The sequence below is a fragment of the Megalobrama amblycephala genome, linkage group LG21, assembly GCF_018812025.1.
Source record: "Megalobrama amblycephala isolate DHTTF-2021 linkage group LG21, ASM1881202v1, whole genome shotgun sequence".
Classification (NCBI taxonomy): Eukaryota; Metazoa; Chordata; class Actinopteri; order Cypriniformes; family Xenocyprididae; genus Megalobrama; species Megalobrama amblycephala.
The window spans coordinates 12,247,769-12,274,695 of record NC_063064.1 but is presented as its reverse complement, the minus strand read 5'-3'; the positions used below and the strand labels follow the sequence as shown (position 1 = coordinate 12,274,695).

Sequence of the window (26,927 nt, the reverse complement as noted above, 5' to 3'; positions counted from 1 at the left end):
CATTGTGTTCACGCGCTCATCTGATATGTTTGTGATTGGCTACAATGATCAGCGCTTCAAAAACATGTTGTAAATAGACATCAGTGACGCTCTTCACTGAACGCTGACACAAATACACACGGGAGCATTTGAAAGCAGCCGTCTATCAGCGGACCTGCTTACAAATGCTTCCGCTTTCAAACACTTCCATGTGCTTTCACACGCTTCCGTGCGTTGATCATTGTAGCCAATCACAAACATATATGTTGAGCGTGTGAACACAGTGGCCAATCAGAGGTGTTTATGAATCTGCTCAACAGCGCTCAAAGCGTCACATTTTTAAAATTTCAGTATCAACTTAGTATCGAAGTCGGTACTTTTTATAACACTATATGGAAGCATAACAAAGTATGAAATATGAAAGTATTGTAAAATCTTTCAAAATTTTAACATTTTATTTTTGTGAAAGTATGAAATCTTCAATTAAAGTGTGTGGAAATCATAAAATATTACAAAATATACACAAGTATTAAAAAACATGAAATGCAAAAATATTAGGTAACAACAAAATGGTTACTAAAAGCGAAATACGAAAGTATTATGAAATCTTCCATAAAAGTGTTACAAAATTATGAAATATTATGGAATCTACTATAAAAGAATGAAACAATTAAGCTGATATTTTGTGATAAATGTTTTGCAAGAGTACAGAGTATGAAAACCTTTAAACAATTTTCACTAAAGTGTTACAGAAGTATGAAATACTGTGAAATCTGTAGAAGTATTACATTTTGATTTACAATAATTATAATATAGTAATAAATATTGCAAAATCTACAAAATTGTTACAGTCAAAATATGAAAATGTATATGTTACAAAGTATGAAAGCAGTATGAAGTTATTCATGAAATTGTTGCGAAAGTATGAAATATTATAAAATATGAAATATGAAAGTGTTAAGAAATCCATGAAAATTGAAACAAAAAGATGAAATGCAAAAGTACTTTGAAATTGTCTGTGACAGTGTTAGAAAAGAAATCTTTTGCAAGAGTATGAGATATGAATGTTTTTAAAATCTTTCACAAAAGTGTTACAAAAGTGTGAAATATTACATTGTATCACAAACATATAAAATATGAAAGCATTCTACAAAATTTTTACTAAAGCATGAAATATTATATTATGTTATCATCTTTGAAAGTGTCACAAAATTAGAGTATGCAAAAATATGAAATGTTCCATGAAAGTGTTATGAAAGTATGAAACGTTACAGAATCTATGAAAGTATTGCAAATATATAATACAAGTAAATTGTAGAGTGAATGCATAAAATACGAAATCTGGCAATAAAATGTTACAGAAGTACAAAATTCATAGTATTTCAAAATCTCATACAGCTTGACAAGCCGGCATCTCACTAGCCAATTTTCAAATTTTCCAATTGTCGTGAGCCTCATTTACATAGCCATTGGAGAATTGGAGAGATCAGCTGGACATTGCCATGTCTCTCAGCAGGGACGCAATAACTGCCACACCGACTCAACTCCCTGCTGGCTCTACCGACTCCAAATCAATTTCTGTCACATTTGAAGTTATCCAAGGCAACTTCTCATTGTCTTGGCAGTGACGTAGTGTACGTTGTGACCAGCAGAGTAAGTGTTCGGTCAAAGATGCGTCCTCATTATTGGACAATATACAGTATATGACCCAAAATATATATATATATATGTGTTTTGTTGCGCTTGAGAGATTTTAAAATTTTCATAAGCTCTCAGAGCTCTGCTGCAAATGTGCAGCTGGGGTAATTAGTGCTCTCTGTGGTTCTGTCACAGGCTGCAGATCAGATTAAGCGACTCTATGATCTGTTTCTCAAAGTCGACGCCACTCAAGTCGAAGTCAATCCACTCGGAGAAACACCTGAGGGACAAGGTAAGGCGTGTGTGTGTATTCGTGCGTGAATGACAGACAGAAACGCTTGCTCACAAATTGCATAAGAGCTCCTTATCCAAATAGGACCTTCCAGTTTTCAAGGATAAATGTCATTTTACACTTATGGTTGTATTACACACATGAAAATGGAGAGGGCTGCCTCAGCAAAACTTTACAGGGCTTCTCCAACGTAACACTGGCACAAATATGTTCTTAATATGACCAAATACCTCTCCTAATACCATTTCCACTTGTTTTTTTTTTTTATAGGTACCTGTTAGGAAATGATGTAGGATGTTGTAACGTTTATTGGTATGAAATTACATACAGTAGGTCCAGAGAGGGTAATGCCTGCAGTATTAGCCTGTCAAATTAAAGAAGGGGAGAGAAATCATCTCGGCCCTACACCATAATGGCAAAATGATTTAGTCCTCATAGGGGCCATCACAAAAGTACTGCCAATTTCTTTTCTTTTCTTTTTTTCTTTTCTTTTCTTTTCTTTTCTTTTCTTTTCTTTTCTTTTCTTTTCCTGCGCTTTCCTTTTCGGCGCTTTACTGTCCTGCAATTTCCTGCACTTTTCTGCACTTTCCTTTCCTGCCTATATAAAAGTGTCAGTCGTTGCCTTGGTAATGCAATGGTTTACTGATGATATGAGATGTAAATAACAACCACGTTATGGAGGATGATCAGATATTTCTTTTAATTTTATTATTAATTTGTGTTTACATCGCTCAAATAGAGTGCTTAGCCAGCTACAGAGAAACTGGATAGCCAGGCAACAGGCAAGTGACCAATCCTGAGTGGTGACGTCACTTCATGGATTTTACCAGTATGGTTTGATAATTCCGGTCTGAGAATGGTTTGTAATTGTGCTCTGCCATCCCAGGATCAAGTGGAAACACAACTGGAACTGTTCTTTACCATAAGAACCATTCGGCCCAACGGTGGAAAAGTGGCTAATGTTAATTTGAACATTTACTAATATATTAGTAAAATCAAAAGTTGTAAAATCAAAAGTTGTATTTGTTTACATTAGTTAATGCACTGTGAACAATCAATGAACAATTATAGTATGTTTACTAACTCATATTAAAGGGATAGTACACCCAAAAATGAAAATTTTATGTTTATCTGCTTACCCCCAGCGCATCCAAGATGTAGGTGACTTTGTTTCTTCAGTAGAACACAAATGATGATTTTTAACTCCAACCGTTGCCGTCTGTCAGCCGTATAATGTGTGTCAATGGGAACTTCTTTTATAAGAGTAAATAAAACATGCTTAGACAAATCCAAATTAAACCCTGCGGCTCATGACGACACATTGATGTCCTAAGACACGGAACGATCGGTTTGTGTGAGAAAACGAACAGTATTTATATCATTTTTTACCTCTAATACACCACTATGTCCAACTGCGTTCAGCACTCGCTTAGTGAGGTCTGATCGCGCTCTGACAACGAAAGTAATGTCTAGCACTCATTGAAGTATAAGCGCGAGACATCACCAGAGATTGTATATAATGGGGAGATAAGAGGGTCTGTATCTCTTACCATTGGAGAAAGCGTAACGGCTAACTTAATCACGTGCGGCACCTCTCAGCCTATCGTGTAATGGCAGTGACGTCAGTCGCAACGTTCCCTAGTCTGCCTTCTCTTAAAAAAATACATTTTTATCAAGCTAAAATCTACATATAGTTCCTAACAAAGGTATTGTTTAGTGTAAAACATGCTGAAGATTAGCAAACAGGCTGTGGATTAATTAAAGGTGCCCTAGATTATGTTTTTAAAAGATGTAATATAAGTCTAAGGTGTCCCCTGAATGTGTCTGTGAAGTTTCAGATCAAAATACCCCATAGATTTTTTTTAATTAATTTTTTTAACTGCCTATTTTGGGGCATCATTATAAACGCGCCGATTTTATGCTGCGGCCCCTTTAAATCCCGTGGTCCACACCCACAGAGCTTGCGCTTGCCTTGAACAGTGCCTTAACAAAGTTTACACAGCTAATATAACCCTCAAATGGGTCTTTACAAAGTGTTCGTCATGCATGCGGCGGATTATGTGAGTATTGTATACTGTTATATTGTTTACTTCTGATTTTGAATGAGTTTGATAGTGCTCCGTGGCTAATGGCTAATGCTACACTGTTGGAGAGATTTATAAAGAATGAAGTTGTGTTTATGCATTATACAGACTGCAAGTGTTTAAAAATGAAAATAGCGACGGCTCTCTTGTCTCCGTGAATACAGTAATAACCGATGATAACTTTAACCACATTTAACAGTACATTAGCAACATGCTAACAAAACATTTAGAAAGACAGTTTACAAATATCACTAAAAATATCATGTTATCATGGATCATGTCAGTTATTATCGCTCCATCTGCCATTTTTCGCTATTGTTCTTGCTTGCTTACCTAGTCTGATGATTTGGTTGTGCACATCCAGACGTTAATACTGCCTGCCCTTGTCTAATGCCTTTTATAATGTTGGAAACGTGGGCTGGCATATGCAAATATTGGGGGCGTACACCCCGACTGTTACGTAACAGTCGGTGTTATGTTGAGATTCGCCTGTTCTTCGGAGGTCTTTTAAACAAATGAGATTTATATAAAAAGGAGGAAACAATGGAGTTTGAGACTCACTGTATGTCATTTCCATGTACTGAACTCTTGTTATTTAACAATGCCAAGATAAATTAAATTTTTCATTCGAGGTCACCTTTAAATGATTAGCTATTTCTCCACAAAAGCTGTTTAATCAGCATAGTGAAGCCTCTCGTCCATTGACTTCCATTCAAAAAACAGCCTCCGGTCTCATTCACTGCGTACCGCGGGGGGGCGGAGCATTACCTTTAGCCGTTAACGCTTTTTTGGCTAAAGGTTGCAGGCTTGCCTTCCAATGGCTTTGACATCACTGCCGTTGTCAGAGCGCGATCAGACCTCACTAAACGAGTGCTGAACGCAGTTGGAAATAGTGGTGTATTAGAGGTAAAAAATGATATAAATACTGTTCGGTTTCTCGCACAAACCGATCGTTTCGTGTCTTAGGACATCAATGTGTCGTCATGAGCCGCAGGGTTTAATTTGGATTTGTCTAAGTAAGTTTTATTTACTCTTATAAAAGAAGTTCCCATTGACATGCATTATACGGCTGACAGACGGCAACGGTTGGAGTAAAAAATCATCATTTGTATTTTTTTTTTTTTTCACCCTTCTCTAGTGTTCTTTACTCTGTTTTTTATGATTATATGTGCACGTGTCTTTATTTCAAATATTCCATTATTGCTGATGTTAGATTTCTCTGTAATAATAATAATAATAGAGCTTTTTAGAAAGCACACTCTGACACTGACATTAATAGTGATATTTTTCCTGACAGCAACATCAAAACAAAAGTCTACAAATGGCTTTGGCTGTCTTTAGATGCAATGTTTGTTCTCTTTTAATTTTTATTTGTCAAAAACTATCTGTCTCCCTACTTGGTTCTTTCAAATGATGGTGAAACCTATTTTTTTTGTTACTGTCTGGCTGGCTTGACTCTACTTTGCTTTCACCTTCTATCTTTATCTGTTCTAAGCCCACAGTTCTCTGCAGAAGTATGTAAAACTCTCCTGGTAACAGTGTACAGTTGAGTTTGATAATAGCTCGGTGAACCCAGTGTACTTATCTTTGTTAGTGTGCGCTGGGTCCTTGTAGACTCTGGAGACAGTGAGAGGCTGCAAAACACTACAAATGAGAGAGTTGCTGGGTCTGGTCACATACAGCTAAGATAGTCACAGACAACTCTATTCCCAAGCTAATTTTGTCTGTGTTTGTTGTATAAGATAGTCCCGCTGTATAAAATGAGATATATAAATGTATACATGGTGTCAGTGAAGATCATGTCAGAACCACTGGCGTTTGTCATTAGATCTGGAGGGCTGTGTTTACACATATGCAGCTCCCTTTTACTCAGTGTAAATTATAAAATGGAACTGTCCTTGCTAACTGCCAATTTCCCTCTTTGCTTTATCAATGACTTGTTGAACGTTTTGCTACCTTGATTATGTGAGAAAATAGCAGGAAAGGAAAAGAAAGCACAGTTACTTGAATAAGATGTTTTTGTGCTATTTTCTCTCATAATAAAGGTAAGCAAATTGAACATGTCTGAAACTTGACTAGCTGTAAAATGTAAATATATGACTAACTGAATTCCAACACATTTCTGCTCTCTTTCCGCAGTCGTTTGCTTTGATGCTAAAATCAACTTTGACGACAACGCCGAGTTCAGACAGAAAGCTGTGTTTGCCATGGACGACACTGCAGAGAGCGACCCCACGGAGACTGAGGCGGCCAAATATGACCTCAAGTACATTGGACTGGATGGAAACATAGCCTGTTTTGGTTTGTTTTAATGTTTCATGTGTACATTAGCTTGTTATAAAATGATAAACGACATACCAGATGAACTTCTTCAAAACATTCAAATTTCAAAGGTTTCAGAAACCTGTTCCACATCATGCTCATGTCTCAAGGGATATTTCAAATCCAGCTTTAGAAATGCTCTTCTTAGTAGTTTCAAACATGTTTATTTTAGTCTTGAGAACAGGATTTTGTGAAAGTGTTACCAAATGGGCGCCAATCCAGTCATCATCTCCAGCAGCTCTCTAACAGCTCCATAAGGGACCTGGCTGAACCGATGGGCTCTAATTAGCAGGAATCTTCCGGAAAACGACTCAGCTAAGATGATTGTTAGTCTACACGTTTAAGTGGTCCCTCATTATAAATCACGGCTCTCACAGTAAAGCACCGAGAAAGAGTCGTATAGACAAGACGGGCGCGGAAGTGACTCTAACTGACCTTGTCGTGTAGACACAAACACACTCACGCACAATTTACTCGCAGTTAGTTCGTACCTTAAAAGCTGTGTAAACCGGCAAAGCGACAGCTGTTCAGCTGAATTTCACTTTATTGAGTCTAGTGTCAGAGCCCGTGCCAGAACGTTAGCTCAGCACTGAAGAACAGAATAAGGGGAGATGTGTGAAGCCAGGAGAGGTGAGATGAGCAGGAAATGGCTGAATCAGTTGGCTGCCGTACAACTCGAAGCACGACAAGATAGGGCTCACCAGGCCAGCTAACACAGATACTACAACCACTCTTGACACCCAGGATACTTTTAGTCAAACACAATTTGCTTTCATTGGAAAGCACTCGGCAGCAGATTTAGAGCCTGAGTTGTGTTTTCAATGGGGTTGGGATCTGAAATTACTTTTTGCCTGTGCTTTTCTTGTAAATGTGCTGTATGGCTAAGGCTGTAGTATGTAACATGAGTCCATGATTTGGAACCAACTTAAAGCCATTAGCTTTACTAAAATGTAAAAAAAAAATGAAAATATGATTATTATTTATTCACATTCCAAACATGTATGACTTTTTTCTTCCATGGAACTTTATTTTTTAAAAGAATTTTCTGGCATTATATTGAATATTATGGAATTATATTACATTATAATGGTTATTTTAGGGCTGTTAATTAAATGTGTCATATATCAGCAGTCCATAAAACTCCATACAGTATTTTTTTTTTTGTATGAAGAACAGACTGACATTTAAGCTGTTGCTCAATACAAATTTTGACATAAGGAGTTGGCAATGTCTAAATCATAAACAAAACATTTGAAACAATTGATCCAATTCACAAAACTGGTCCGTGTGATTCTTTCACAAATCTCACTTATACGCATTTGTTATCAGTGTAAGAACTAGTTAAAGGATTAGTTCACCCCAAAATGAAAATTCTGTCATTATTTACTCACCCTCATGTCCCATAAGAACTTTGTTCATCTTTGGAACACAAATGAAGATATTTTTGATAAAATCCGATGACTCAGTGAGGCCTCCATTGACGTTAAGATAATTAACACTTTCAAATGTCTATAAGTAGACATTTCAAGCTTTCTATAGATATATTTCTCAAGACTGTGAGGCAAGCAGCCTATATGCTGAGTTTCGGTTCATTTATGCCTCGTTTCCACTAGAGCTGCACGATTAATCATATCGCAATCGCAATCGCGATGTCAAGCTTGTGCGATTATATGACGCGAAATAAAATAATAATAAGTTAATAAATAAATAAAAAAATACATGTGTGGACACAACAACCCATTATCTGAGAGCTGTTTGCCCATTTTATACGCCGCTAATAAAAGAAGACCAGTCAGTTTCAGTTTAGGCAGTGGCATGTGTGGCGCGCATGGTCATGACTTTTCTGGTGTGCAGCGCAGAGAACGGGTAAAGATGGATGCGGAGCAAACGGTCACTGAACTGGTGGCAAGAAAAAACGCTACCTCTGTTATATGGCGATATTTTGGCTATAAGATTATAAACCCAGATTAGTAGTGGTTGAAGAGGAAAGAGGATTTAATTCGGTATCGCACGCAGCGCTGTTATCGGTGCGCACATGACGCACATACATACCAGGCTCGCGCGCACAGAGAGAGAGAGAGAGGCGCGTTATAGCTCGCGAACTCCAAATTGATTTCTCTTTCGCGTCCTCAGTGCACTTGGATGGTCACATACACGCATTATGTCAGTCAAAATACCCCTCTCAGCAAGTATTCATGTAAACACATTCAGTTATGTCTTAATTGAACGAGGTGAGAATTCGGATGTATATCTGTCCGATGTGTGCGTGCATGTATGTCTTACTCTTAAAGTGACAGCAACCTATAAATACCTGCTGTTGTCTGTCATGTAAATCAAACAACAAAACACAGCTTTAACAAAGATTAATCTATATTAAATTTATACAATGAACAGTGTCATTTTACATTTAATTATTACATTTCTGTGCATGAAAATTAATACTACAGTTAGACCTTATACTTTATTTGTAACTTTATGTAGTATTTATCTATGCTTGTTGTAATTGGTGTACAGTACTTGTTCTTTTTACAGTCTGTTCACTTGCCTTTAATAATGTATTATTTAGGCTAGCAGTTTATGCTATGGTATCAGAATAGTTTAAGTGGGCTAAGTAATAAATGCAAAGTTAAGTTACCCCCATCCAATTTTTTATTTTTTTTTGTGCTGATCCGAAAAATGATCCGATCTGTGACGTCATAACCGTGATGTGATCCGAACCGTGAGCTTTGTGATCCGTTGAACCACTACAGATTAGTAAAGAAACAAATATCTTAAATGGGATTATAACAAGTTTGCAGTAATGCAAAGATGTTATTTAATTTCATAAAAATATTTTAATTTGAAAACGCTGTGCATTTGTTTGCTGTTGTTGATAGTTTGAGTTGAGAAATACACATTTCAGCATTATCAGTAATCTGTGTGTGTATTTTCATTGAGAACCAAGCAAGATGACTCCTGATACTATTTGTTTATTATATCGCTATCGCAAATCGCAATCGCAATATTGACCTCAATAATCGCAATATGACATTTTCCCCAAATCGTGCAGCCCTAGTTTCCACTGAGCGGTACGGTTCGGTTCGGTTCGGTACAGTTCGGTACGGTTCGGAGCGGTACACCTTGATCAGGCTTGCGTTTCCACTGCAAACAGTACCCTTTCTTGATAGGCGTGGTGTAGCCGGAAAATAGTGATCGACGTCATTCTCGCGCGAAGAAGAAACGATATGGTAAACAACAATGGAGGACATACTACAGCAGATCTTGTTCTTGCTTCTCGGCTTGAGGCTGTCTGTCACAAAAAGAAGACGAGCTTTGCATTCGGCGTTTCAGAATACCAAGATCGCAAAGTTCAGACGTCCATGCCGCAGCACCTACCAGCAAGCGGAGGAGAAAACCCGCATAATTTAAAAACTATTTTACTGTGTCATGAAATGTAGTTTTAAAAGTTTTTCAGGCGAGAATGTAGTTGTTTAAATCTCAAATCTGTGGTTAATTTATAAAGATAGCGCTTATTTGAAAATTTGATCTGACGACGTCAGAGTTGTGAGATCCAGGCGATCACTGGGCGCTCGGTGCTCATGTACCCAGCCGAGAGCAGCTGTACCTCGGCTAGTTCTTCTGACATTCGATATCATTCATCTGCTGGCTCATGAATTTATAATTTGTTGATGTCTCTGTTATATATTTATTTAACTTTAATGGTTATTGTTTGCTTGTCTTTATTTCTTAAACATATTTTATTTATAATGGTTATTATTGATAATTAAAAGATAACAAAAAGAGAAGGTTGTTTTGTCATTCATCTTGTGTATAACGGGCAATAAAATCTTTGGTCTCATGACGCGTTGTCTAATTTGTTCCCTTGTGTTGGGCACGCGCAAGTGACGATTCTCTGTCAACCAATCAACGTTCTGCAGAGTGTAGCTCCACCCTTTTGGTACAGTACTGTTGTGCTTGGTACCCCAACGAAAGGGTCCCAAAAAAGTGGTACGGTATGGTTCGGAATTAGGGTACCATTCACAACTTTTGACAATGGAAACAGAAAAAAATGCGTACCGTGCCGAACCGTACCGTACCGTACAGCTCAGTGGAAACGAGGCATTAAAGACGCGCTCCAGTTCACGCACAAGTGATCGCGCCGGCGCCTCCATGTCATGATTATATTGTCTGCTATATTTGCTTCTTATTTATTAAATCCAGGCAATTGTTTGATGAAACATTGATTAAAATTAAGATACAATTTTTACAAAATGAAATTCACTTTAAAGACGGGCTTTCTACAAAACAAAGCTTAATGAAGTGGTCAAAATCATGTCTGACCCTGTCTGACCACGTCTCCCAATATATTGCGCATCTTATGATGTATCCTATCTTACTCATGCTGTTCACTTTTCATAATCAAATAGATGAAATTAAAAAATAACATTATAATAGGTCTACTTAAACATAAATATTAAGCTAATTACGTTTTCTTTAATGGCTACCAACATGTATAGTACAATACAGAGAAATTTCATGTCGTGAGCAAAAGCGGGTCATGAGTCGAGTTGGATCAAGCATAATTTTTTTTTTCACCTGATAACTATGGCTCTTGTGCGATCCACTGTGAAATATCATCTCGGACGACCCTGTCATGTTACACACTGCTTGATACACCATACAGCGCTTGCTGTTCCTGCCAGAGTTCAGCGAGTTTATCCTCCTTTTCAATTGTCCAAATTCGCTGTGGCGCTGTCATCTTCATCTTTCTTCTTCTGTGGTTTTCCTAGCTCCTGATTGGTCAACTTCAGATAGATCGACAAATCAGCTCACATTCGAATTCCAACCACACACGTCATGAATTCAAACCGATAGCTCCTGAACTTTTTCGACATTTTTTCTAACCCTAACATGATCGGTAGGTCGGGAAGTGCTCGTAAGGTACTGTGCTCGGCTCGTAATTCATCGCACATGATACGAGCCGCGACCATACGAGCATCAACGATTTCCACGCTATGAAAAAAATTACCTGCAAGCTTGTACGCCAGCAAAAATCGCACCGTGTACACCAGCCTTTACGGGTGTGGAACAACATGATGATGAGTAATTAATGACAAAATTTTCATTTTTGGGTGAACTAACCCTTTAAATTTCCATCTCTTCAACACGCAGATATATCATATCGCTTCAGAAGACTTGGAATATTGTGTGCAAGTTTGTGCATTTACAGTATGTGCTTTTTGAAGCACGAAAGGTCCCGTTCATTGTAATTGCGTACAAAAGAACGACTGGCACATTATTTATATATTCTCCTTTTGTGTTCCATGGAAAGTAGAAAGTTGTGCAGATTTAGAATGACATGAGAGTGAATGAATGACAAAATTATTATTTTTAATGTCTGAAACGTGATCTATATCCACAGTTAATGGTGCTGGCCTTGCTATGGCAACGTGTGACATCATAGACCTACATGGTGGAAAGCCTGCTAATTTCCTGGACCTAGGTGGAGGTGTAAAGGAGAATCAGGTGTACGCAGCCTTCAAGCTTCTCACTGCCGATCCGAAGGTATGAATGATTTAACAATATGTTGATCCAAACCAAAAATTGAAATACCCCATAAAAGGTTAGTATAGAGGTGTTTTGAGAGTTTGATAAGAAATAAAAAAGTTAAAGTTGCTCTCCTTTAAACTTCATTACCGTTTTCAATTTAGTACTACTTTTTCCACTCTTTGAAGTTTTCTCCGTCTGGGATTTTGTTGACTCCTTAGGCACCACAAAAGACTGTGGGCTTGCGGCCGATCCCAGTTCTTTTTACCATCATTACGAGCTTGTGCTCAGATCAATATCTTCGCTACAGTCACACTTTTCAGCTCTGGAATTGTAAACACACCAAGACACACACACACACACCTCATAACTCATCTTTTCACCAATTCTTTTCTCCCCCTGACCCACACTCGCTGTCCTCCTCCTGTTGATTACTCGCTCTGGAGTTCAAGATCCTTTTGCTTGCAGCTTTTATGAGCTGTGGAGTTGTTTTTCAGATAATGATCCTTTGCCGAAGCAGACCGGTATTCCTGGCATGATGCTGATAATTTGCTCGTGTTTGTTGTAAACACATGTCAATATGCACCTGATTTGGTTTCAGCTCAGTGTGTTTGTATTCGGGATGCACACTGATATCTTCATAACAGAACTCTGTTTACAATAATGGAAAACATGGAATTCATCTAGTGTCATGCTCACTTTGCATCAGTAAACAGGAGTTCTGGGTTTTAATAACACACCTTGCTTTTTGTGCAATGCAGCCAAAAGCAGCAACGCTACATACATGCAGAAAGTGATTTCATCTAAAGATTGTATCACTTCATATTCATATTGGTCTCCTCAGATAGAAGATGCACTTTGTTTTTCTATGTTTTTCTATGAATTGATCAGCAAAAGAAAACAGAGAAGAAAACAATGAAACACAGAAGTCTATTTTTTTTTTTAAAGGCATTTCTCCTTGTCCCTTTCCAGAGAGTCAAACTAATGATTCTTTCAAACCACTGACAAAAATAAGGATTTATGTTATAATATTTTTGCTGACTGAATTATACTTGATTTAGATAAAGAAGACAGAAAAATTGTGTTGAATATTTCGCAAAGTGTATAGTTCCAGTCTCCTCCTGTCTCTCCTGCCCTCCTTTCATCAATGGGGTACCTGAAATTTTCTGAGCTCTATTGGGATAGAGTGGTGGCCCTCCCCTGCAGTCACACATTTCCCATTCTGAAGCCTCTGTGTACAGCGATTTGCATTTCACAGAAGCGTTCAGAGCCACCCAGGCTCTGTGGAAGGAATATTAATGGGAATGTTAATTATTGGATCCTCTGGCGGGATGAAATACGCAGTTGCCTTATATCTTCCATCGGAAATGTTTGGTTTGTTTGTTTTTGAGAATGTTTTCCCTTGCTTCCTTCAAATTATTCTCATTAATTTAACAATTGATTAGTGATTGGAATTAACCCACCCCCAAAAAAGAAAAAATAGACTAAAAAAATAATTTAAATGGCCCTAAAACCGAGACCTGAGGTACACCGCTCCTCTAGTATTGGATTGTATTAGCTTAAAGAATGATCTAGGGTTCAATACAAAGGAACCAGGCTATAAACATAAAAATACACTATTTATAGCCACAAGACTTTATTATATGTATTAACATGAGATAAATATGAAAGAATTATCTACTAACCTGCATGTGTAAAGTTATAGCTAACTTTAAACTATGTCATATCTCCTATAAAGCCGCCATTAAAAATGAAAACTTTTGTGCAATGTTTATGTAAGGATACTAAGAAAGGATGTAATGTATAACTTCCTTGTTTACATAAAGTAATTTATAAAGATATTATTTAATGTAAGTGCTTTTACACAAATGTGAGCTTTGATTTTTCTTTAAAGGTGCCATCGAATGAAAAATTTAATTTACCTCGGCATAGATGAATAATTCAGTACATGGAAATGACATACAGTGAGTCTCAAACTCCATTGTTTCCTCCTTCTTGTGTAAATCTCATTTGTTTAAAAGACCTCCGGAAAACAGGTGAATCTCAATATAACACAGACTGTTACGTAACAGTCAGGATCATTAATATGTACGCCCCCAATATTTGCATATGCCAGCCCATGTTCAAGATATTAGACAAGGGCAAAACGTCTGGATGTGCACAGCTGAATCATCAGACTAGGTAAGCAAGCAAGGACAGTAGCGAAAAATGGCAGATGGAGCAATAATAACTGACATGATCCATGATATCATGATATTTTTAGTGATATTTGTGAATTGTCTTTCTAAATGTTTCGTTAGCATGTTGCTAATGTACTGTTAAATGTGGTTAAAGTTACCATCATTTCTTACTGTATTCACTGAGACAAAAAGCCGTCGTTATTTTCATTATTAAACACTTGCAAACTGTATAATTCATAAACACAACTTCATTCTTTATAAATCTCTCCAACAGTGTGTAATGTTAGCTTTAGCCCGTTAGCCACGGAGCACAGCCTCAAATTCATTCAGAATCAAATGTAAACATCCAAATAAATACTATACTTACAGGAATCGATGCATGCATGCAGCATGAATGACGAACCCTTTGTAAAGATCCATTTTGAGGGTTATATTAGCTGTGTGAACTTTGTTTATGCTGGTTAAGGCAGTCGAGAGCTCGGGGGCGGGGGAGCGCGAGATTTAAAGGGGACGTGCACTAAATCAGTGCATATATAATTATGGCTCAAAATAGGCAGTTAAAAAAATTAATAAAAAAAAATCTATGGGGTATTTTGAGCTGAAACTTCACAGACACGTTCAGGGGACACCTTAGATTTATATTACATCTTGTTAAAACTGGTTCTAGGGCACCTTTAAACCTTCTAGACGCTGACTATTTTCAGTTTTGAGCTGGGAGATAAGTGAAATTATGTCTGTGCTAACCAACATTATGCAAAAAAAATTGCTGTTGGTTGAACCTAACTTGTATTCTTTTAAGTACAGCTAGAATTGCAGTGTTGACTTTGAAATTGAAGCATGGAGGGTTTAAGCTGATGTACTGTCAGGCTGTGTAACCCTTCCTTTAGAATCTGCAGGGAGGCAAGTGCATTGTATATATGCACTCCTTTGATAAATAAGATTTATTTTATTCTTTCTTACTAAAACTACCTTCCCTAGCAATTCAGAGGAGAAGGGACTCTTGAACTGTCTCCCACTCTTGCTGTCTTAGTTTCTCTCCTTTTTTTCATTGGACATTTGGAGTTCTTTTTTTTCCTCTTGTCCCAACTGTATTAAAACTGCCTCTTTATTTATCTTTATAATAGGCAGGTTGATAAATTAAGGCAGTGCCATGGAAGTGTATACAGAGTGGACGCGTTTTGTAGACTACGTAAGTCAGTCTTCGATAATAATCATTGTTCAGATTTTTTATTTATGCCACTGAAATGTGGAAAAAGAACGATGGAGAACTCTTTACTTTTGAACCTTTTCAACACGCACCACACACAGTACATTGCAAAGTTTTATCATAGAACATGAATAAAACATTTCACATTTGCCACGGTTTTAGAAAAAGCCGAAAGCACCTGCTAGTCGAATCCAAATGGCAACGGCTAAACAACACCATTATCCCACTCCCTTCCTCCGAAGTTAGATGTGGGAGACGTGGATGGATAGATGTTATTGCTTGTGGCTATTTGGTCCCTATGCAGTGTAGTTTGGAGTGGGAGTGAATTAGGGCTGTGGCGCGTCAGACGTGCTCCCAGGCAATGGTTGTTTGATGAAGGTGCTTGGCTGGGTAATTGTGACCGGTGGGGATTTCACCTGCCCTGGGTAGAGAAGGCTGCAGCACTGGGTTGTGTGATGGGTATTTGAGGTTAACTAGGAGCCAGCACTGGAGCTTGATACTGTTTGTTGGCTGCTGCAAGGTAAATCTGAAACAAATCTTGTTGTGCGTCAGTTCTGTTGGTCGAAACACTGTGTTCATGAATGTTGGAGTTCCCGTACAGCACATTAATGTGTTATCTGGGAGCTATAGCTCAATCAGTCTATCCTGGAGATGACACATGTTTGCTCAAGGCATCATGGGATTGAATGTGTCTGTCTTGCACTGAAATGGTGCTGGTGTTCGACCTGGGAATCTGCCAGCCTCTCTCAGAATTGGTCCACACTGAAAGCCAGACAATGACATAACTCGTTGCAGCATAAAGTTTCCACAAAAAAAACTTTTTTTTTTTTTTTTTAAATGAGTTTGAAAGTTTTGAAAAAAATTTTTAACATCCACAATAGTTTCATTAAGCTTTTGTATGCTACCATATCAAAACAAATAAAATGTATGACATTTTATTTGATGTTTATGATATTATAACATTTTATTTTATGGGCCTGGAAAATGAAGCATCTGGAGTTTACGAGTTATGAGTTTTGAGAATGGACACTTTATATACAGTGTAATAAATAATATTTATAGCAGGTAATTAAAAAATTATATTTTATATACTACCATTCAGAGGTTTGGGTTCTGTAAGGTTTATTTAATGTTTAAAATTGTGAAATGTTATTACAATTTAAAATAACTTCTTTCTATTTTAATATATTTTAAAACGTAATTTGTTCCTGTGATGGCAAAGTTTAATTTGCCTGTCTTTAGTGTCGCATGATCCTTTAGAAATCATTCAAATATTCTGATTTGCTGCCCAAGAAACATTTCTTATTGTTATCAATGTTGATATTTTGATGCATATTATGATATTATATATATAATATATATATATAGAGCATTCAAAAGAACAGCATTTATTTAAATCATTTATTTAAAGGTACAATTTGTAAGATATTCGCAGTAAAATATCCAAAAACCACTAGGCTAGTGTTATATATTTTGTCCAGCTGATTACTAACAATATCTCTAATGTTTTCAACTACTTGTAAATCATGAGAAAATTCCCATTCTAAACAGTGACACGGGGCAGTGCAGTCGCCTGTCAATGACGTCAGTTACCCTTTGTTACTGACGTAGAAACCACATGACAACAGTGTCGTGGACAAATGCGGAAGTAGTGTCTAGCGTCCAGCAAACCACTAGCTTGCTTCAAGCAGTTCCTTATTTACTTCTTGCACATTTTATAGTGGATTGTGTTACTTATTTATGGAACATAATTACTGTTTACCATCTGCCGCTGGTTCTGTCGACAAGGACAGCTCCCTTAAACGTAAGCGTACGGGCCAACCAAACGACCCAAGAAGAGTTTGGGACAAGAGGAGAGAAAGAGCGAGGATCAATATCGGTGTTGCATTTTCTAGATGGAGGGAGCTTCGTGACAAACTTCAACTAGAAAGAGATGCCGATCTTGCTTGTGTTTTACTCGACAGGTGAGTTGTTTTGATTCGTATCTTTACAGAAAACGTATGCCATTATAACGATCAACACGATTAGTATTATGGGGCATACACGCCAAACGCGGGGCATCGCGTCTCTAGACCCTCGCGAGGACGCGTCTGATCCATAGTTTATACATTTATAAAACTTTACCTCATCTGTTAAATCCATGATTTATCTTTCCGTCTGATTGATGGCCGTCAGCGGTTGGGTAGAAGACAACAAATCCCATCATTCCACGCACCTTCTTAGCGTCATCAAACCACGCGATTGTTATTGTTTTGGTAGTGCGCCCTCTAGTGGCAGGTCCTACAAATTGTACCTTTAATGGTACAAATCTTTTGTAACATTATAAATGTCTTTAAAAATATATATATATTTTTGAGCCCAAAGTTTTGAACAGTAGTTTGTTTTTTTTATATATTAAATATTTATATTTATATGTAATTGTAAATGGATGCAAACTTATTTTTTTCTCAAAATCTGTCACTTTAATACGTGTTCGATGTGCCGATCCCATACTCAGGTATATCGGGTATCGGCTCTGATACTGCCATTTTTGCTGGATCGGGTATCGGCCAGATGGGACCGATCCAAATCCGATATTGTGTGTGTACTATGTGTTATTGTTAAGCCCCACAAAAGGCACAAAAACATTAAAAAGCACCATATTCCGTGCACCATATTCCAAGTGTTCTAAAGCCATTCCATAGTTTAATTTGAGGTACAGATAAATATTTAAAGCCGGGCACACATTTAACGACTACCTAAAACATTCTAAGACTGTGCTGAACATACAAGCGATTGTTTCCTGCGACTGAAGCCGATTTAAATACTTACACATGGAATTTGAACACCGACTGTAATCGCAGACTGAACGCGACTGGACGCCATTGAGCGCGATCAGTCATAAGTATCAATTTACATTCATAATCGGCCTTACAATCGTTAAGTGTGTGCGCGGCTTAAGTCGTTAAATTAAAGTTCACGTAAATGCCTCCCTCCGCTGCGGCTGTCAACACAATGAAACGCTCTCCAAGATGATTCAATGTTTCTATTATTATACTTCATCTGTAGACAAAGATACCGGTAATACAATACACATCAATATATCTTCACTTTGTGCTTTGAACTTTTCAATGCGGAGCGCTGCCGCTGCACGCTATGACTCCATTATGCTTTAAGTGCATCGTTCTGTATGGGAGCCGTTCATATTATAATACTTTTGCGCAATGAAAGATTGTTAATAACATTTTTTTGTTCTGTCCTATATATCATATGTTGCTGCCTCATTAAAAAAAACTCTGCTATAAATTTAAAAGAAATGTCTTTTAATTTTATAGTATAAATTTATATATAAATATATTTAGTTTATGTCATGTATGACTCAAACATTCATGAAAAAGTCATGGATGAAGGACTCCTGTTTATTTTGAATGTCTACCAAGCTAGTGAAGCTATTGCTTTATTTACAGTTGTTGCACTGATGCAACATTTGTTATTTTGTTTTACAAAGTTAGGAATGTATTGTTTAAGTCAAGCCTGATGCCTTGCACAAAAGAATGATCCCAGTTTCTTCCACACAGTGAGGCATACAATTTATTAGGTAATTTAGCACTTTTTTATTATTACTTGGATATCGGATCGGTATCGACCAATACTGAATACCAGGTATCAGGATCGGAGCATCCCTAGTGTCCCTTTTGCAACACTTTGATTCTGAATGTGATCTTTTTGATTGTTCGTGAACAGCTACCTGCTCTGTTTCCAGAATCCCCCATATCTTATTCAACATCCTCAGTGGCCGAGCTGAGAAATCCTATTGGCTCGTTCTGTCCTGCTTCACGGTCAGGGACTCTCACCGGAGCATGGGGACAGCATGCTAGCATGAGAGTAAAACAGGATGGAAAGATGTGGTAAGGTAATGAAAAAGTGAGAGAAAGGTTAACACTGGGGGATGAGAAGCCCTCTTTCTGCTCTCCTCATTACTGTCTGTGCCACTGTCTGCTCAACATTAAGCACGACTCTGGCCTTTATATACGAGTACAAACACACAAATATACTCTCGCTCCCACCTTGCACATACTCCATCATTTGTATCCTTTGGGGCCTCCGTGCCCTTGTCATCTCCATTGTGCTGGTGATGTTAGTGTATAATGATCAGTCGTCCCTTCTCGGCTGTCTGAGGCCTGAGGGAATCACATTTCCCATTTGTTCAAAACACAGGCAATATGAGCCAGCCCAATCTCCCAGCCCCAACATGGCCACCTTAGTAATGGAGCTCATTTCCCCTGCGTCTGGCTGTCTGGCCCCGGACCGCGCTCAGCGGAGCCCCGCATCGCCAGATCCTCGGCCCCTGCTCTCAGACCATTAATGCTGACTGATAGGACGATGTCTCGCTGGCAGGAGACACATTTATTTTGTGTCCGGGCCGCTGAAGCTCAAAGAACAGCATAAGCAAACGATAACTAATCTTTACACACGGGCTGAATGGCATCCACTGTTCTGAAACAACGTTTTGATCCATTCTGAACACATGGAGCATGTTTTCTATTATGTGATTACCTTACTCACTAGTAATCAGTCTACCTGGTTAGGAAGTCCCACAAAACAAGTTAGCTCCTAAGTGGTCGGGAGTTTTGGGGGTTTCCTCGCTTTTTCAATAATGTCAACACTTGTTTCAAAACTTTGTTTCCCACCCATGAGTATGATGGATGATGCTATTCAAAAACCAATAAAACGCAGCGCTGTTCTTTCTGATGTGCTAGCAAGCGAGCAGCAAAGAAGCTACTTTCAGTATTACCTTGCGTGGATGAGGTCTCCAGAGTATGCTTGTTTTGTTTTGAAAACGTTCCTCACATAAGGCATTTCTCAAAAAAGAGTTTGAGAGCTTGTTATGCAAATTTGGAAGGGAAAAATGTGCTCAGAAATGCAAATCCTGCATTTTTGTTTTTCCGAATGAGGCAATATCTATTGGATTTTCAGTAAGATCTCTTGGAAGTAGAAAAATAGTTTTTCTTTTTTAAGTCCAGGTAATTATTTCATCTCCACAGCAGAATTTTTTGCAGATTTAGAGGGGATGCAAACTGTAAAATGACTCATGACTTAATTAGTGGTTTTTGCTCTGGGGTCTGATGGGTTTTTTTGCACTGCAGTGGTCCGAGTCTTAGGGCTGAAGATTAAAGTGATTTATTGTGAAGAAGAAATGTGGTGAGATCACAACCTCCCTGTTCTGTCCACCTTCTTCTATGTTGAACCACTGATGAGATGAGAATAAACTGTAATTTGCAGTCATTGGCCAATTACAACCAGAAACTTCACAGTTCACAGTGCAGAGGCGAAATGTGAATGTGACCTTTTCTCACACAATAAATAGCACTTTGCAATGTTAAATTTAAAGCTGAGATGTATAATTTCTGTGCCACAACAGAACTTCAAAACTAATGACTGTTTAAAACATAGTTTCAAATACTCCCCCAAGTTGTCTGGTTCTAAACTCTTATCATCGGTTGAGCCAAGTGGTCTGACATTGCAGTTCCATTTGGTGCAGTTAGTGGCATAGAACTTAGGATTAATTCACTTTCAAATAAAATTTTCCTGATAATTTACTCGCCCCCATGTCATCCAAGATGTCCATGTCCTTCTTTCTTCAGTCGAAAAGAAATGAAGGTTTTTGATGAAAACATTCCAGGATTATTCTCCTTATAGTGGACTTCAGTGGCCTCCAAACGGTTGAAGGTCAAAATTACAGTTTCAGTGCAGCTTTAAACGATACCAAACGAGGAATAAGGGTCTTTTCTAGTGAAACGGTCATTTTTGAAAAAACAATGTAAATGTATATGTTTTATATAAACAAATGATCGCCTTTCAAGTGGTTCCGCCAAAACCACACTTTCGTATTCTTCAAAAAGCTTACGCTGTATGTCGTACGCCTTCACTTTTCTACTTACGGAAAAAATGGAAGTGGCACTGCGCTCGTTCCATTTCACCACTGATCTGTAACAAAGGATACTAATCCTAAAAGTTGGGGCTCCTGGCATTTTTATACTGCTTAATTCATCTTGTGTGTTTTATATATTATGTTATATTATATTATAATATGGTTAGTTCCTGTCCTTGATTCTGATTGGTCAATAGCTGTGTTTTATTCAATGTTTTACCCAATGGTTCTGTGTATCACTACACAACACCCTTAGCAACCACTCTTCGCTGTGTAAACTGTATGTTCTCAATTGACATTGTTCATTGAAGCTTACTATATTATGTAGAGGAGTATTGTAAGAAAAAGACTGAGTGAGTGAGTTTATTACCTGCATTCAGATTTAGCATTTCCTTCAGGTCAGTCCTATGATCAATAATAAGGACAGGTCAGTCCTTCATAATCAAAAATCTGTTTAAATGTCCAATGTATTATCTTGTCCTTTTAACAGTTAAGGGGTTTTCCCATGACTGACAGCGCTAGTCAAAGCATTTGTCAGTTGCGTCTTGTTCCATGTTCACAACAATTCTGTCTTTTCAATGTAAAAGTCTTCACTACTGACTGACACACTCATAAAGACAGTCTTTGCCGCCATCTAATGGCATAATAATGTAACTTCTGTTGCTGGGTTGTTAGGGACTATTTTTTTCGGTGGAAGGAAGGCTTTTAGTGAAAGTTTACTTCATGAAAGTAGCATTAATACATATTTTTGGCTTTAATATTTGTATTGTGTGGTAACCATTTTATAAAAGCAGTAAGGTACTCAAGGCTAGTGCTGTATTGTGAATAAGTCACGGCTGAAGGGGCTGAAGACTTATTCACGATACAGCACAGCCTCTCGTACCTTATTATATTATATTATATTATATTATATTATATTATATTATATTATATTATATTATATTATCAATGTTGAAAACAGTTGTACCGATATCATACTTTTTTTTTCCTCAGGGTTCTTTGATGAAAGAAAAAGGTATAAAAGCATAGCATTTATTTGAAATATAAATCTTTTATAACATTGTAAATGTCTTCATTTTTGTCCACTAAATTGTATTTATTTTTGCTGAATAAAATGATTAATTTCTTAAAAAGTAGCATGCTGGCCTCAAACATTATTATATTACATTAGTTTAGTTTAGTTTAGTTTAGTCAACCAAGAATGCAGAGCCGAAGGAAGGAGGCAAGAGGAACCAGGAAGGAAGCAAAAGGAAGCAAGCAATCATAAGTTTCTACTTCTTTAATCTAATTAAAAATATGACATTAAAAATGACCAAATCACCATAACCCCTCACTGAAATGTCCATGTTCATGTCCATGTTCCAAACACATCATCCGGTGCTCTTTGATCTCTATTAGATATAGCAGCACCAGATATGCCTTTTAGCTAGAAAGCCTGGTTTATAATGAATACATAAATGACCCCCTTGCAGAATAATATACGTTATGTAGTCGGTGTCTAATAAAAGAGGCTGTTCTGCATAAATGTTAGCTTTTGATATTACTTTATTAAACAAGGCCTGTGATCTTTTTTTCTCAGAAACTTCGTAGAGGACTATATATCCAATTATTGTGAGAGTTTTTGTTTGTTAGGTTTTCATTGACTAATGCAAGACCTCAATTGAAGAGGCTTTCCACAGATGCATTTGATGATCTGCTTACAATGTGTCATGTATTATTATTTTTTATTTTTTTATTTTTTGTCAGAAGGGTTGCTGTCTGTCTCAATCCAGCCCTTTACTTTGATCAGATCTGTTCAACAGTATAGTCACTCTTGCACAGTCATTTTTGTTCTAGTTTAAATAATGTTTGGATAGGTCTATGTGCACTGACATTTAAACATGGTTCTTTTGCTCTTTTGGCAACTTTTCTTATTTTAAGAGATGAGATACAACATGATAGGGTGAAGAGGTACGAACAGGATCAGGATCTGGACTTGGACTTGCATTGTCAGCTCTTTTGTATTTGACAAAATGTGGCTTATTTAATGAACTCACCGTCATTGACCTTATATAATACTCAACAGAAGCACAAACATGGACCACTTTACTGGTGTCCACGCACTCTCTCCATGCAGGAGAGTTTGTCATAACATTGAGCATAAATACACCGCATGTGTTTGACAGGCAGTGCTGTGGAAAGCAAATAGTCGATTTGCGCAATGAGAACATCCATTTATGCAATGAGAAAAGACCACTTAACCAAACACTGAGCTTTTTTCAGACACAAAGTAGAGTTTCTGTGTAGATTGTATAGAGATTCCTTTAGAAATAATATGTTGAATCAGTGCTTTATTTTTGGTGCTCAATTAATAATAGTGGTTCTTTTTATTATAAAAAAAAAACCTGAAAACAGTTTTTGCTGCTTAATATTTTTGTGATTTTTTTTTTTTTTTTTTTTTTCAGGATTATTTTAAGAATAGAAAGTTCAGTAAACATTTATTTGAAAGAACCCTTTTGTAACATTATAAATGTCTTTAACTATTTAACAATTTAATGCATTCTTGTTGAATTAAAGTATTCATTTTTATATATATCATGGTTTCCACAAAACTATTAAAAAAGCAGCAAAGATGCACTGATAAAAATACAGTAAAAAAAAAACAGTAATATTGTTATTGTTATTATTGAAAACAGTTGTGCTGCTTAATATTTATATTTTAATGAAAACCATACACTACCATTTAAAGGTTTGGCGTAAGTATTTATTTTTATTTTTTTAAGAAATGTTTTTTGAGCAGCAAATCGGCATATCAGAATGATTTCTGAAGGATCATTTGACACTGAAGACTGGAGTAATGATGCTGAAAATTCAGCTTTACCATTACAAAAATACATTTCACTATAATATATATTACAATAGAAAAAATGTCAATTTCTTGAATTAAATTCCTCATATTAATGTTTTGCTGTGGTATCAAAATCGGTATAGAGAATTGTGAAACTTCACTTGTATTGGTATCAACTACTAATGCTTTTGGTATCGTTTTAACTCTACTCATGTAAAAGGACATTTGTAGGATCTGTCCCAGACTTAAGTTTTTATCTGTATACTAAACTTTTGAAATAGTGAAGGATACTGGATTTATCTTGCTTGACCATCTCCATGAAATTTTCATTAGATAACCTTATCTAATGAAATAGATAACTATCACTTCGTCCTTTACCATAGATTACACTTTATTCATTAATCGCAATCCAGGTGTTTTATATTCTTGTCTCATTTGGTTTAGGTATTGATCGTAGTGTATGAAGTTTTTCCTTTGGGTCTCTTTATTTTTCCCTTCCGACACAAATCTTGACCCGATAAAGTCTGCTGTTGTATTCCTGAGTGTATTGCTGTCCAATACGAATGCTAAATCTGATCTGGTCATACACAAGCGCGTACATCGCACAGGAGGGTGCAAAGTGAAATTTTGTATCCAATACTTCCCTGCTATCTCTTCCGAATTATTCCTGCGATCATTACGCACATGGCTCAAAGGAAACCCGCAATGCCTGAGCTCTTCCTTATCTGTCCCTGTCTTTCTCTTTCTCTCTCTCCTAAGTTAGATTGTGTTTTAAGGCACTGTATCGATGTGCAACCTGGAGCTCCTCTCGATATTAATTAGCTCCTCTTTCCTTTATCTTTACTTCATTTATCAATGGTTGTCAGATAATGGCGTTCCAGGGCCCAAGAGAGCATTATGAAAAGGATGAAGAAGAGAAGTTGTAAGAAAAAATGGGTAAGCCTTTAGTAATGGCAGAGATGGTTTTTATGAATGATGAAATATCGTAGTCTTGGTTAGTCACTTCCTGTTATCGTCCTCCTCAGCTTACCTTAGGTGTGTGTGTGGTCCAGGCAAACCCTACATTGTGGGGACCAAATTTCCCCTCAAAGATAGTAATATAAGTTATTTTTGACTTTGTTGGGACTTTTTTTTTTTTTTGTCCCTTTGCGGAAAACAGCTTATAAATAAAACAGAATGTTTTTGGTCATCAACAGCATCTGCTAAGGCAACGTAAACAAGTGGAACGACAATATTTTTATGTTAAGCGTTTTTAACGGTTTTCTATAAGTGGAAAATGCTGAATGTTGAAAGCGCGTTGCCTTCATATTCGACCTGCTTGTCTGCATATCTTTATTGGTCATTTAATATCAGTGTCTTAATGCATTAAGCATTTTCTTCATAACTGTGTTTTATTTTCTAGGAAAATGCTTAACATCTAATTAATTGTGTTCATAGTGGGCTGCTTATAATGTGTAGTGAATTTGCTCCTCCAATATCACCTACTTCAAGCATTTTTCACGTTAAGCACTTAAGTCCCACTTTGGGCGCGTTTGCCGCCAGTATAGCATTCTCTTGGACATGCGGCAGTGTCGGACCCCTCGTGAGTGAGAATGGGGTGGAAATCAAGTCAAGTATTATCATGTTTCAGAAAATGGCTCTCGAAAGTGTGGAAGAAACAACAATTTTACGAAAGAAAACTTGTAAATTGACATTTCTTCGACTTTAATCTGTCCTTTTTTAATTTTGGTTTATAAAGATGCTAAACATAATAAAGAAAAATCTGAAAAGAAGTCAATATTTATTTTGTGCACATGAAATTTGTGTATTCGGTTTTAATTTACATTTTGGTATTCACCATAGCATTTAAAAATACAACAACCATTAGTTTTTTGTTTTTCTTAACGTGGTTAAAAAACGAAAAAGGAATGGACGCAAAAGTACATGGACCGTTTTTTTTTTTTTGTTCCTTTTTTTTTTTTTTTTTTTTTTTTTTTTTTTTTTTTAAGTTTTCTGCATTGTAAACCCAAATAAGTTGGGTTTAATAATAACACAAAACTACACAAAAAAATGCCTCAATCAGTAATTTTTAAGTTAGATATTCAAAGTTTAAGTAAGCAGAACTGGTAGACTTTTATTTTGTACTCATACATTTTAATTGTTCTTTACTTGAAATGTTTGAATGCACTAATTCATATATATTTAACTTAAAATTTTCACGTAACATTAATGTGAACATTTTTATTAGTGTAAACTTAGCTAGATATAACAAGCTAATTCAGTAAATGCTAACTTGCTAATTTGCTAACATGTTAACAATAGCATGGTATAGCACTTGCTGAATGAGTACAGCAATATAAAGCATTTAACATACTTACTATCAAACCAAGCCGCATGCACCACTTGTCACCATCAACTCTCCAAAAACCCACATTAACATAAATTCTTCTAATTTAGCATAACAAAACATTAATCACTACTAAAAATCCCACTTAACATTAATCTCGCACAAAAAAGGGAAATAGAAATCCCAGCCCAGTTTCAGTTAAACTTAAGTTCGTCTAAATTAAAAGAAATAAGTTAATAAAACTCAAAACAATGAAACAGTTCAGTGTACTTAAAATATATCAGTTCTGTTAACTTGAAAAAAAAAGAAAGTGCTAAATACTCAAAAAAGTTAATTTGACTGAACTAATTTGTTTAATTTAAGTTTCTCCTACTTAAACCAATAAATTATTTTGAGTGTTAGGGTTTACAGTGTGTGATGGGTATGTTTAGGGGTGGGTGGGGGTAAGAATATATAGTTTGTACAAAATAAAAATCATTATGTCTATGGAAAGTCCCCATAAAACCCAACGTGTGTGTGTCTATGGCTGCAGATACCTAAGAGAGGTACAAGATGTTCATTTAATGATGTTAGACATGTTCCTTTAGCTCACGTCCGTCACACACACACACACACACACAAGACGATGTCTGTGA

General features: G+C 36.8%; 1 protein-coding gene across 1 annotated transcript in view; it reads left to right on the top strand.

Moving 5' to 3' along the window:
* suclg2 (succinate-CoA ligase GDP-forming subunit beta) overlaps window positions 1-26,927 on the top strand; it is a 170,599-nt gene that overhangs the window by 83,600 nt on the left and 60,072 nt on the right. The window contains exons 7-9 of the mRNA XM_048173302.1: window positions 1,813-1,909; window positions 6,133-6,294; window positions 11,717-11,859. Of these exons, the coding sequence (XP_048029259.1) occupies window positions 1,813-1,909; window positions 6,133-6,294; window positions 11,717-11,859 (402 nt within the window). The remainder of the gene's footprint in view (window positions 1-1,812; window positions 1,910-6,132; window positions 6,295-11,716; window positions 11,860-26,927) is intronic.